Genomic DNA, 12,599 nt, shown 5'->3' with positions numbered 1-12,599 from the left:
AGACAAATCCAAATTTTATCTTAAAATATTAATAGTAGTATACCAACATGAATTTACCTCTAGCACTGTACTGTTCGTGGAATCCATGAAATGATGACTAATCATAATGTGAATATCACTTTTGTTGTAACTTCTACTTTCAGTGACCTAAAAAAATTAATTAAAATAATGTTAGTTTTGTTAAACTTACAACTTGCAAAATAACTTTAAAAAAAAAATAAAAATGAACTACACACATCTAGATTTAATCAAAAAAACAGCAATACATGTATTAAAAAATAAAATTAATTTAGTTTTTAGAATGATAAATTAATAAAAACGTTGCCAAAAGTTTTTGATATCACACACTTGGGTCTTAGATTTGTCAGTATTAAGTTCTGTAAGGTTTTCAATAATCGATTCTAGAATGTCATTAGTACTCTGATTAGGAAGTTTATAAGATCCAACCATGTTTTTATTGCTTGATCTTTCCAACATCCAAGTTAATCCATTCACAGAAGATGAAAATTCTCTTAAAATATAAAAAAATATTTTACATTAAATTGTTAAACAGCTTGGTTAATTCTTTACTAACAAAATTGTCTAACAAAATAAAAGCATTCTTAATTAATATTTTTATTACATATTTAGTAATAAAAAACAAATTTATTTAGCTGACCTAAGCCAGAAACTATTATCATTATGAATTGTTTAAAAATTTTAAATCATTACCTGGTATTGGATAATCTTTTTAAGCTACTTTTAAGAGATTCAAGTTGTTGAACAACTCCACGACTCGATTGATGAAAACTGACATTTCCAAGAATGTTCACGGCTGCCTTCTTTTCACTTTCACTTCCTTAAATACATTAAATAAATTTTCAAAATCTAAAAATGGTAAACTTAAGAATCTAAACATTTTACAACTACAATAACTTACCATCTGCCACAAGCTGTTCTATAATCTTAAAAATGTAGAAATGTTTTGAAATTGCCATGCTGTTGTTTTGATTTGAAGCTAGCTTAGTAAGTGCCATAATCATTTCTTCTGCACTAAATCCTTTATATCTATGATGCTTTTCTTTAACAGCCTGCACCAATTTCTGAATATCAAAAAAAATAATATATTTCACTGTAACAAGAATGTAGTTTGTACAGTATTAAAACGCTAATAAATTGCAAATTATAAAAACTTTCAATTGATAGTAATAAAGAAGTGGGTACACCTTACACTTGTTTCAAATACCTTTATAAGAAATCCAATGACATTACTTCCAGCTGTAATGACATCACTTTTATTTTCATCAGCAATATATGCTAACAGTATGTAACTGCATGTGCATAAGCACCCTTTACAATGTACCTAAATGAAGGTTCAAATAAATATAATATAAAACTATTTTAAATTATTGATTTATTTTTTATGTAAGAAAGAAAGTTCTGTAGGCAACTACAATTTTAAAGCTTCATAATCAAATTTCAAATGTAAGCCTAACGCTCAATACTTTAACCTGAAGTTTAGCCTAAGTATCAACCATTTGATAAATTCAATAACAGCAACAAATTTTTATTGTGTTAAGTTGAAGGCTATTTACATTGTTGATAAATTAAAATTTAAATTAACAACTTACATCAATGTCTGCTGTGTTTTTGGAATACCACAAGATAATGTCAACTTCTGATCTCATAGTCCTCAAAAAATTTGAACTGTTTTCTGCCTTGGCACAGTTCATTAAAATACCTACGCCGGACATGACAATATCTCCTTCCAGCTTAAACATAAAACACGATTTGTAAGCTACTATTACATATGTTTAAAGGTTCGCATAATTAAAACTAAGCTAAATATTAAAAATTAAAAAAATAATTTCCTGGAGTGTATTTGTAATTTTTGAAAAATGTTATATGGTTAAATATACCTCAACATTTTTAGAAAATGTGTCTTTTAATTTCTTCAAATCTTTAATTAACAATCGATGAAGATCATTTTGAAAACAAGAAGTACAAAACTTCGATGAAGCATCAGAATAATTTAATAGTAGTGACCTTATGGTTTTAAAAGCTTTAAGACTTTCTCTAAAATAGTAAATTAAAAAAATTAATCAAGTTAAATACTAAGTTATATATTTTATTTATTTTTTATCTTTAATTTCGATGGCTTATTTATAAATGTAACTGATACTCAATAAATATAATAAATTACCCAGTTTTTGGATAAAATGAGTACCCATCAGTTAAAATTTTCATGTATGTAATAAAGATGGAAACAGCATTGGCATCAGCTAACTCATCTCCAATAAATTTGCGTTTTTTCTTAAAACATTGACAAATACAGCAATTAAACAAATTAAATAGCAAACTATTATTATTTGTCCAAACTTGTTACAAAATAGCCTAAGATGTTTTTTCAAGCACATAGCAAAATGTTTTTAAATTTACCTGAAAATCAGAAGTTTTTTTGTTTTGATAAAGAGCATCAAAAAGAATGATTCGAATTAAGGAATCTTTGCAAATTGTTCCTCGTTTTAAATTTTGTTCAACATTGACTTTTAAACCAATAATAGCAACTTGAACAACTTGTTTTATATCAAAGTCAACTATTAAAAAATAAACATATTATAACCACTGTTACCAAATAAGTATATTTAAAATGTTAAAATCTTTTATTAAGTTTTTTAAGATAGTAATATAAGGCACTGAAGCAAAACAGGATAGATATACCATAAATACAATTTTAAATTCTTTGAGTATATACAAACATAGGCTTTGAATTACTTACGGTTTGCTATTTCATCAACTTTACCATCTTTTAGCAATTCTTCAAGTTTCACATTTATATTTTCCATATTGTTTTAAATTTCAGTAAAAATATTTTCTTTCAAAGCTGGACATGGATTCGTTATAGGACAAAAAGTGAATTACCTACAAAATATTAACAACAAAAAAATTGTTGAAAAACTAGACACCGACTACACTTAGTTTAACAATTTTAATTATAGGAGTTAGGGTTTACCTTGGAAGAATGTGACTGCTTCTTGAATTGAATCAAATTGTTTTGAATTTCCACCAACTTTAAATTTTTGATTGTCTAACCTTTTTATTATAAAATGACTAAAATTTCTTTCAGAACTGTACAGATATTTCAAAAGAACCTGAATTCCAATATTTTAAAGGTAAATTTACTTAATAAACCCTTATTTATAATAAATGATTTTACCATAGTTAAAATATCTAAATAAAATGCAAAAATGTACAAAGAAATAATTAAAAAACTTTAAACACTACACAATAAATTAATAAAAAATATTGCATCAGTTAAAATTATGTCTACAAACTTACCAATTTCAGTAGTGCTTTCCCCTACAAGAAATGTTTCAATTGAATTAGTTTCATTTTTTAACAAATTTTCACAATCCAAACGAGATATTATTCCAAAGTACCATCCACATGTAATGCAATATTGTAGTACGTTTAAAGAACCAAAACTAACTAAAAAGTTGTCTAGCCTTGTGTTTTGTTTTTTCTCTTTGTGTTATAGAGTAACGTGATACTGCTGTTTTGTAAAAACGTAATGATATTAAAAACGACGTTGCGACATTGGTGAACAAACTAAACTTTAAATATTTTATTCGCAAATATGTGCAGTACAAATACAGCGAGGCTAGAATAAAACGTTAGTGCTATAATAAAAACAACAATGAAAGTACTGCTTATTAACAGCTTTAAGAATTAATGGTAATTAATATTATTCGATTTTTTTAACTTACCCTTCGTTTTGATGTGATACTGCTGGCCTAACGCAACTACTTGGAATATTTCCACATTTCCCTAATACCAAATGCCTTGCTTTCCATGTTAAAAAAAAATGAACCTGTATCATATTCGATGTATCAATATTATAACTGTGAAAAGTTTACTACTTGAATCTCAACATAATAAATGCAATAAAAAAATTAGGTTATGCAAAACTGTAATAAGCAAAAGGCCCAAATGGTATTACAACAAAAATATATCATATATATTTACAAATCAATTGATTTTATTGCGCGAACCTTGTTTAAAAAAGCCATTTCGAACAAGAAATGTTCCAACAGAATTGTTTGCGTTTTTCATTAAATAGGCACTAAGGTTTAATTTGGTAAATTATTTATTTGTGAACTTTAAAAAATAATTTTATGTGCTAGCCAATATTAAAAATGTACATTCATGTTATGCGGCATAAAGATTATGTACATAGTATGCCCATGTTAAAAAAGCAAATCTTGTTTTGACACAGTAAAATTTTACTTTTTGTTATTTTGTAAAATTTCGTTTGCATTTTAATAAAGTTTTATATTTGAAACAAAAGCCAAGTTGCAATTATATTCTGTATGGTTTTAAAACATATAACACTTAAATAAATAAACACACCCTTTTTTCCTTTAAACATTTGCCAAACAAATACTTTACAAAACAAAACCAAATAGTTTTAACCTAATTTCAACACATTGCAATTATGTTACTTGCAAAAACAAAACTTAACCAATCATTTTAAACTTGACAGTCTCTTTTTAAAACTGGAATTCACCAAAACTTTATTTAAATTTAGCCTGAAAGCACAGGCTTAATTTTAGTTTAAATATAAATTTAGTATACACATTTTTATTACTATTGTTTTAAAATTAATAAAATAAAAATATGTAAATCATAAAACATTCACAAGATTAAGAACATGGCTATAATCTAATAAAAAACTGCAATTATGCATAAAATACATAAAAACTGTTTTTATTTTAAATATTTACAATTTAGTATTTAAAAAAATATAACAGTTTTTATATAAAAGATATTATGGCAAAAAAATAAAAAATAAAAATGTAAGAAAATAAAAATATATAGATGATATAAAGTAAAATTAAAAAGAAAACGAAAAAACCAAGATTTAATTTAAATTTTGATTTATTTTAACTCCCTGATTTTTTTCTCCAATTCTAAATATTTCATTTCATTTAATCCATTTCCAAAATCAACCAAGTTACAACCACCAAGCATTAAACCTTGGAAATTAAATCCAAATTTACCAACAATAGATTTGTAATATGTTAAGCAATATGCAGATAGACTTATATTAATCTCATGCTGTAGCGTCCTTGAGTAAGGCGCTATAAACGGTATGAACTCCTGCTGAGTCAGCAATTAATCAGCAGCTTAATTATTGGCAGTTATAATCTATATTATCCCAAACTGCCACAGGCAACTCGAGAATGAGTTGGAGTAACTGATGTTACTCTATGTTTAAGTCGCGCATTCAACTTTCCCACATCGAGGATAAAGATAAATACAAAAACAAAAAAAATATTCAAAAGCCACAAATAAATACTATAATATTTAGAGGGATCTGCAAACAATGTAAAAACATAAGTGACCTTTTGTAAATTAAGGCTATTATTTTTAAACAAAATATAACTTAAAATTTACCCAACCAGCCATCAGGGGTGTAACCTTTCTCAATTAATACTGGAATAAAGTTTTTGCCATTTTCTGTTATGCAATCTGCTTCCATTCTGTATACACAAATGTACACTGAAATAATGACTTAAAACCAATAGCAAAATAACAAATTTTATATAACTCCCGCAGCATTGTGCAGTAGTTAGAACAATTGCTACACTACGTAAGATCGTGGGTTCGATCTTTACTGCTCTTATGCTGTCCTGTCCTTGAGTAAGGTGCTAAAAACAAGGTATGAACTCCTGCTAGCACTAAATCAGCAGTATAATTACCGGGCAATTATAATCTATAATATCCCAAACTGCCAACTTAAAACTGCTTTAGGCAACTTAAAACTGCTTTAAGGTAATGTTATTCCATGTTTAGATCGTGAAAGTGACCTTTCCACATCGAGGATAAATGTATATAGATTAAAAAATTTTTTTAACTCTTTAAAACTACCTTGTAACAAAATCATCTTTGTAGGTTTGAGAAATTGCAATTAAAACCACATTTGCTGCTCGCATTGCCGTATTCATTTCATTGTATATATTTCCTGACATATTGCTATGTTTGATCCATACTTTATAACCAGATGCATTCAGCTTATTATACAACTTCAAAAAAACAAAAAAATGTTAAGAAAAATAACAATAAAATATAAAAAAAGGGTCACAGACAAAGCAAGTTAAATTTTCTGTATTAAATATTAAAAATAATTTGGATTTACCTCTAGCACTGTACTGTTCATGGAATCTTTTAAATGATGACTAATCATAATGTGAATATCACTTTTGTTGTAACTTCTACTTTCAGTGATCTAAAAAAAGTGAGCAAAAATAATGTTTCGTTGATCTTATAAGTTATAAATTAACTAACATATTAAATTACTTTTGGTAAACTTATAATATATAAAATAACTTGCAAAATAAAATTAGGCTAAAAAAAATTTAATAATTAAAACTGTAAACTTATAAAATTGGGTCAAAAAGATTTTCATATCAAGATCGTACTTGAGTTTCAGATTTGTCGTTATTAAGTTCTGTAAGGTTTTCAATAATCGATTCCAGAATGTCATTAGCACTTTGATTAGGAAGTTTATAAGATCCAACCATGTTTTCATTGTTTGCTCTTTCCAACATCCAAGTTAATCCATTAACAGAAGAAGAAAATTCTCTTAAAATATAAAACAAATATTACACATAATTATTAAACTCTTGATTCATTTCATACCAACAAAATACAGGCAGCGTGGTGTGGTGGTAAGAACTCTTGCTACATCACCATGAGGTCTAGGTTCAATCCCCACTGCTCTCATACTGTAGCGCATTTTAGTAAGGCGCTATAAACGGTATAAAGTCCTGCTAAGCCAACACTTAATCAGCAGTTTAATTACCGGGCAATTATAATCTATATTATCGCAAACTGCTAAAGGCAATTCGAGACTGAGTCGCAGTAACAGTTGTTACTCTATGTTTAGGTAGCACATTCGACCTTCCAAACTTTTCGATCTAAAAAAAAAAATTTCAAACTTTTTGATCGTTACCTGGTATTAGATAATCTTTGTAAGCTGCTCATAAGAGATTCAAGTTGTTGAACAACTCCACGACTCGATTGATGAAAACTGACATTTCCAAGAAAGTTCACGGCTGCCTTCTTTTCACTTTCACTTCCTTAAATAGATTAAATTTGTTTTTAATAACCAAAATATGTTCATAAAATGTAAAATTGACAGCAGCGTGGTGTAGTGGTAAGAACACTTGCTACACCACACGAGTAGCACCCTTAAGTAAGGCGCGATAAATGGTAAGAACTTCTGCTAAGCCAATACTTAAATAGCAGCTTATTTGTTGGGCAATTATAAGCTATATATTATCTTAAACTGCCACAGGCAACTCCAGTCTGGGTCGAAGTAACTGATGTTACTCTATGTTTAGGTCCCGGTCTACCTTTCCACATTGGGAAAAAGATATATACATAAAAAAAATAAAATAACATACCGTTTGCAACAAGCTGTTCTATAATCTTAAAAATGTAAACATGTTTGGAAATGACAATGCTGTTGTTCTGATTTGAAGCCAGCTTTGTAAGTCCCATAATAATTTCTTCGGCACTAAAACCATTACATCTATGGTCTTCTTTTTTAACAGCCTGTACCAGTGTCTAAAAAAGCATGAAGTTTATTTAAAATTTATATATATAACGAAAACATAACGAAACAACTTCGCTGGTAAATATTATAGTAAAGTTTATACTCAATGAAAATATAAATATAAAAAAAGTTTACCCACCTTTATCAGGATTTCAATGACATTACTTCCAGCTGTAATGACATCACTTTTATTCTCATCAGCAATATATGCTAACACTATATGGCTACATATGGTAAGGGAGCCTTTCCATTGCACCTAAACACAATTCAGTAAGCTGAATGAGGTTGTGTGTTTCTTAACATTTAAATTATTCCGATCATGATAATTTGCTTAATTTGCTTGATTTAAAAAGATAAATAAACTGATAAGGTAAAATAATAAACTTTTCAGAAGAATTAAAAAATTCCCAAATCTAATGATTTGTTTGTTACCTACATGAATATCTGCTGTGTTTTGGGAATACCACAAGATAATGTCTACCTCTGATGACATAGTCCTTAAAAAGTCAGAACTATTATCCGCTTTCGCACAGTTCATTAATATTGATAATGCTGATTTCACAAACATTCCTTCAGTCTTAAAAATTAAAAAAAACATATCAAAAAAATATTATTTAACAATTTTGCATCTACAGTTTTTCTTAGCAATTCACATACATTCTATTATCATATTTAATTAACATATACCACATAAATACAATTTTGAATTTTTTTAACCTGGATATTTTTAGAAAATGTGTCTTTTAATTTTTTTAGATCTTTTATTAACAGTCGATGAAGAATATTTTTAAAACAAGAAGTACAAAATTTAGAAGAAGCATCAGAACAATTCCATATCAGGTTTCGAATGGAATCAAAACCTTCAAGGTTAAGTCTAAATATAAAAAATATTTTAAATTTAGTTATAATCTTATTGTCGCAAACCTTCAAATTATATAACTTTTTTATGAAATAACTTTTACAATTTGCACATTTATTTTAAATATTAGTAAAAAAGCACAATTTACTGAACAACGTTCGTTACCCAGTCTTAGGATAAAATGAACAGCCATCCGTTAAAATTTTCAAATACTTGATAAAGGTTAAAACAGAATTGGTGTCAGCCAACTCATCTCCAATCGATTTTTGGTCACTCTATAAAAGAAAAAAAGATCAGATTCAGCACATGTAAATGAAAACAACACAACCACAAACTAGCTTGTATTTTGCCATAAACATAAGCAAAAAATTAAACCTGAATATCGACACTTCTTTCACTAAAATAAAGTTGATTGAGTAGATTTAACCGAATAATTGAATCCCTGCAAATTGTCCCACATTTTAAATCTTGTTCAACATTGGCTTTAATACCATCAACAGTAGTTCGAACAACTTGTTTTATACTCAAGCCCACTTGTTAAAAATAAAAACATTATTTAAGACTTTATAAAAACAAAAAAAATATTAAGCATACAAAAACAAGTTTAGGATGTTCATATTGACGGGCAGCATGGTGTAGTGGAAAGAACACTTGCTACACCACACATGAGGTCCTGGGTTTAATTCCCACTGATCCCATGCTGTAAAGCCCTTGAATAAGGTGCTATAAACGTATGAACTTCTACTGAGCCAGCACTTAATCAGCAGCATAATTATCGGGCAATTATTATGTATAGTATCCCAAACTGCCACAGGCAACTTGAGACTGGGTCGGAGTAACTAATGTTACTCTATGTTTAAGTCGCACATGCCATTTTCCCACATCAAGAATAAATACATATACAGAAAAAAATAAATAAAAAATATTTAACTGCTACAGCATTTTTCTAGCTATGTTTACTTGACACTGTATGTAAATTTATAAAAATAATAAGCTGGCTATACTTTGTCATATTATGTTTGCTTTCAATGTTTGCCATTCACTTTAAAAACTTAATTTTTTATTGCTTACAGTTTACTCCACCAGCTTTAAGCATTTCCTCAAGTTTTAAGAGAGAAATATTTTCGTTTTCCATATTGTTTTGGATTTCAGTGAGATTATTTCCTTTTAAAGCTGGACATAGATTCGTTAAAGGACAACCCAAAAGTGAATTACCTAAAAAAATATTAAACTTATTAAAAAAAATAGACACTGAATAAACATAATATAACAATTTTAGTTATAGAAGTGGGGTTTACCTTGAAAAAATATGACTGCTTCTTGAATTGAATCAAATTGTTTTGAATTCCCACCAACTAAGAATTTTTGATTGTCTAATCTTTTTATTATAAAATGACTAAAATTTCTTTCAGAACTGTTAATCCATACAGATATTACAAAAGAACCTGAATGTTATTTTATATTAACAGTGAATAAATTAATAGGACCAACCTTTATTCATTAATGGCATTACTAGAATAAAAATATATTAATAAAATGCAAAAATGTACTAACACATAATTAAATAACTTTAAATATTACACAATCAATCATACAAAATTTCCTACTAGTATATACAGATATATGTTAATTACAATTATGTCTAGAAACTTACCAATTTCAGTAGTGCTTTCTCTCACAAGAAATGTTCCAATTGAATTTGTATCATTTTTTAACAAATTTTCACAATCCAAACGAGATATTTTTCCGAAGTACCATCTACATGTAATGTAATAATGTAGTACGTTTATAGACTAGTATTCATGCAGAACCAAACTAAAAAAAGTCTAGCCTTGTATTTTGTTTTTCCTTTTGGTGTTACAGAGAAACGTGATACTGCTATGTTTTGTAAAAACGTAATGATATTGAAAATATAACAATAAAAACGGCGTTGCGACATCGGTAAACAAATTAAACTTTAAATACTTTTTAAAACACGCGCAAAACAAATAACACTAGGCCAGTGTAAAACGCTAGTGCGATATTAAAAACAACGATGAAAGTACTGCTTATTAACAGCTTTAAAAATTAGCGTAATGGTAATATTATTCGATTTTTTTAACTTACTCTTCGTTTTGATGTGATACTGCTGGTTTAACGCAATCACTTGGAATATTTCCACATTTTCCTGATACCAAATGCCTTGCTTCCCATGTCGTTCCTACCCTAAATTCAAAAACGGTTGTGAAATTGTACAGCGAAAAATTAAAGAATTATTTAAGCACATATTCGCTTACTTGTTGTATACAATTAATATCTCTCCAGTTGTAAAAGAAAGGCCATTTGCGGATGTAGAATTATGATCACGTATAGCAACGTATCTCATTTTGGCCTAGCAATTTTTTCCCACTTTGTTATATTGATATACAGTCATTTATCGATAAACCGATTAAAGGTTAAATACATGCATTAAAATATAAGGCTTACAATAATTAGTTGCCTTTTAGCAGTCAAAATCTGTTAAAGTTCTTTCTTGTCACTTATTTAAATAGACTGTTTTGAGTACGGCGCAAATAGATCACCGTACCAACAACACACAAGTTAAATATTTATTGGCTTAACAATCCGCGTGGTTTAAAAGGCATATATTTGCTTAAGAAAAATTAATAAACTTACAGTTACCCGAACAAGCATTTTAATTGTTATTTAACCTTGAATGCTTACTGCACTGCCTGTGAAATATAAAACGCAGGTTCAACGCCTTACAACTGTTCTGCGTCAATTGTATTAAAATGCCTACGCTAAATCTTATGTTAATATTTCAACAGACCTTATATTTGCTGAATTCTAGATACATTGAATGCAAACACCTAATAAGTTGAGAACCCAGTAAAAGGTTTTATAATAATATTTTCGATAAACGAATTTCGTACAACTAAAACCAAGTGCAGACTTGAGCTAATTCTGCAAAGCAGCATTTTTGTAAACGCACTTGCTTTAGGCAACCTCAGATTTTTCGCCTAATTTGCTTTTTGTGGCAAGCTGCAGGCCCTAATTATGTTAAAAACCAAACATGTGATGTAGCTAACGAGTATATATTTTATTATTGCTTTTTTATTATGATATAGTTTTTTTTTATATATATAGTTTTGAAGTTAATCTAAAAACACAATTAATTAATTAAATTATGTACTTTTAATAGGTATATATACATACATGAAAAATGATCTAAAATTACCTTTACATAAAATAATCCAACTCGTTTTCTTTTTTAAAAGTTAGTATTTACAAAAAATATATATATAACACACTTAAAAAAACTAAGAGTGAGAGATAAATTATCGATTTGGGTCATTAATATTGTTAATTTTGTTAATTAAATAATACTAATTTTAGAAAAATATATAACATATATTGATTAAATACAGTCACATTACATAAATTTTTAGTACAACATTTGTTAGATTTTATTACAAATTACAAAATTAGTTGAATTTCTTAACCTTTTTTGCAATTCTGCATATATCATTTCCATTTTTTAAAATCAACCCAGCTTCAGTTCAAATCTACTACAAAAACAATTCAAATAAGCTGTGTATTCATGTAATATAATTTTACATTTTGCTAAGCCAAAAAGTTACTTCATTTGTTTATATTAAACTACAAGATATTACAATTAAATTATCACAATAAAAAACTATTTGCAGTTTTTGAAATGCAGTTTTAATAAAAATAAAAACTAGATTTAATCCTACTTAAAATCAAAACATACTTCAGTTTCAAAATTGGTGTTTGGTAAAGCCAACCTAGCGGCAAGGGATGGTATAACTTGCAAACACAGAACAATGTTTTTATGTGTTGGAGTTTTAACTACTTTTAATGTTTCACTAACAGAGGATAAGCATCTAAAAACAATAATGAAATAACTATAATATAGATTTTCTTTCAAAATACCTTTTAAAAAGTTAATGTATTTCAACTGAATTTTTGAAATTGTTCTGTTATACACTTTGTATACAGTTGATTTGTTTTATGAATTTGGCTTAAAATTTTGGTGTTATAAATATACCTGTCATTGGATAATCTTTGAATGCTACGCATAAAAAATGGATTATCCCGAACTACTTGGCAATTTGATTGATAAAAGCTGATATTTCCTAA

General features: G+C 27.7%; 1 protein-coding gene across 1 annotated transcript; it reads right to left on the bottom strand.

The window, feature by feature from the left end:
• Window positions 1–2,995: 2,995 nt before the first annotated feature.
• On the bottom strand, window positions 2,996–10,824 carry LOC145746009 (uncharacterized). Its single transcript, XM_082564187.1, has 19 exons — window positions 10,736–10,824; window positions 10,566–10,664; window positions 10,114–10,217; window positions 9,758–9,904; window positions 9,531–9,674; window positions 8,835–8,992; window positions 8,625–8,734; window positions 8,318–8,474; window positions 8,037–8,177; window positions 7,740–7,856; window positions 7,449–7,611; window positions 6,995–7,121; window positions 6,462–6,624; window positions 6,179–6,268; window positions 5,911–6,065; window positions 5,437–5,522; window positions 3,747–5,015; window positions 3,319–3,532; window positions 2,996–3,131 (listed from the first exon to the last, which is right to left on the bottom strand). Exons 1-17 carry the CDS (start codon window positions 10,822–10,824, stop codon window positions 4,918–4,920), a joined length of 2,148 nt encoding a protein of 715 aa, XP_082420313.1. The 3' UTR covers window positions 2,996–3,131; window positions 3,319–3,532; window positions 3,747–4,917.
• Between the last annotated feature and the right edge of the window lie 1,775 nt (window positions 10,825–12,599).

The sequence above is a fragment of the Corella eumyota genome, chromosome 3, assembly GCF_963082875.1.
Source record: "Corella eumyota chromosome 3, kaCorEumy4.1, whole genome shotgun sequence".
Lineage (NCBI taxonomy): Eukaryota > Metazoa > Chordata > Ascidiacea > Phlebobranchia > Corellidae > Corella > Corella eumyota.
Note: the sequence above shows the minus strand (reverse complement) of the source record. Positions and strands in the feature narration are given on the sequence as shown.